This window comes from Talpa europaea (assembly GCF_964194135.1).
Source record: "Talpa europaea genome assembly, chromosome: 12".
Taxonomy (NCBI): Eukaryota; Metazoa; Chordata; class Mammalia; order Eulipotyphla; family Talpidae; genus Talpa; species Talpa europaea.
The window spans coordinates 23,915,118-23,916,880 of NC_140079.1; the positions used below are offsets into that span (position 1 = coordinate 23,915,118).

At 41.8% G+C, this 1,763-nt stretch overlaps 1 protein-coding gene across 1 annotated transcript; it reads left to right on the forward strand.

Annotated features, from left to right (window-relative positions):
* Nucleotides 1-361: 361 nt before the first annotated feature.
* Nucleotides 362-1,335, forward strand: LOC311182142 (olfactory receptor 8C8-like; the record flags this gene model as incomplete). The annotated part of the gene is made up of 1 exon (XM_084250741.1): nt 362-1,335. One exon carries the CDS (start codon nt 362-364, stop codon nt 1,292-1,294), a length of 933 nt encoding a protein of 310 aa, XP_084106867.1. The 3' UTR covers nt 1,295-1,335.
* Between the last annotated feature and the right edge of the window lie 428 nt (nt 1,336-1,763).

Sequence of the window (1,763 nt, forward strand, 5' to 3'; positions counted from 1 at the left end):
TTCTTTGCTAACCAGCTGTAGCACCTCTGCAGCTGATTTCATCTCTTCAAGATACTGTCTCCTTCACTATGAAATGTGTTATGGACATCACTCTGGGGGACCTACTAATAGACACTAAAGACTGCATCCTGATTGTGTCATCTTGGGGAAGTGAGGAGACAGAGCTGAGATCTGAAAACGTGAAAGGAAAGGACAGATGAATAGGTGAAGATGGGGAATCCTTGCTCTGGCCTTCTTCCAGAGTGCCACCCCACCGCCCCACTGCAGCACCACTAGAACAAGTCCTCACTCTTAAAACAAAGGATCTGAGTCCTGTCCTAATTCTTCTCCCATCTCCTCACAGATCGCACCACCACAGATGATGGCCGTGGAAAATGGCTCTTCAGTAACTGAGTTCATCCTGGTAGGAATTACAGACCAACCTCAACTTCAACTGCCCTTCTTCCTCCTCTTCTTATTCAACTATGTGGTCACTGTGCTAGGAAATTTTAGCCTTATTAATCTAATATGCCTCAACTCCCACCTTCACACACCCATGTACTTTTTCATCCTCAACCTGTCCTTCATAGACCTGTGCCACGCTTTCATCATTACCCCTAAAATGCTGATGAGCTTTGTGGTAGAGAAGAACATCATCTCCTTTGAAGAATGTATGACTCAGCTGTTCTTTTTCTGTTTCTTTGTCCACTCTGAGTGTTATGTCCTGACAGCCATGGCGTATGACCGCTATGTGGCCATCTGCAAGCCCCTGATGTACACAGTCACCATGTCCCCTCAGGTCTGTGCTCTGCTGATGATTGGGTCATATGTGATGGGGTTTACTGGTGGCATGGTCCACACAGGGGACATGCTCAGGCTGTCCTTTTGCGATGACAATGTCATCAACCATTACATGTGTGACATCTTCCCCCTCCAGCAGCTCTCCTGCAGCAGCACTTATGTCAATGAGCTGATAGATTCCATTCTTGTGAGCACGGTTGTGATAACATCCAGCTTCATTATTTTCATTTCTTACGCTCTTATCCTCTCCAATATCCTCCACATGTCTTCCTCTCAGGGCTGGTCCAAAGCCTTCAGCACCTGTAGCTCCCATATCATGACTGTTGCCATTTTCTATGGTGCTGGCATGTTCACACATCTCAAGACCTCTTCTGATGGTTCCTTGGGCCAGGGGAGGTTCTTCTCAGTATTTTATACCAACGTAGTACCCATGTTAAATCCTCTCATCTATAGTCTAAGGAACAAGGATGTCAAACTTGCTCTAAAGAAAACTCTAAAGAGAATTGCAAATTAAATAGAACCAATGTTGCTGGCTGTTAGAGGCTGAACTTTGCACCTATATGTATTAGTATTGTTTCCCAGAGTTTTCTTCAGAACAATTTTTTTTTTGCTTTAAATGTTTTTTTCATTTAGCAAGTCATTGCAAAAAGCATTGACATTACTGAATCTCATGATTTTTTCATCCCATGCTTATTCATTGAGCCTTGCCTTTTTTTTTTTAACAGCATGCTCGAGAGACTCCCTTTTAGAATGTCTCCCATTTTGCTTCTTTCCAAGTACTTTTAAACATCATGAAACATGATAGTGGAAAACTCTCATAGTAATACCTTTCTTTTTCTTCCCTAAAAATAATTAAATACGACCCTTCATGTTTTAAAACCATTTAGGATTTGATATTGAATTACAATAGGGTTTAAATGATCAAGTTAAATTTTTGCTAGAATTCAGAGTCTGTATTTTCTATACTGAATTCCCTATTTCAG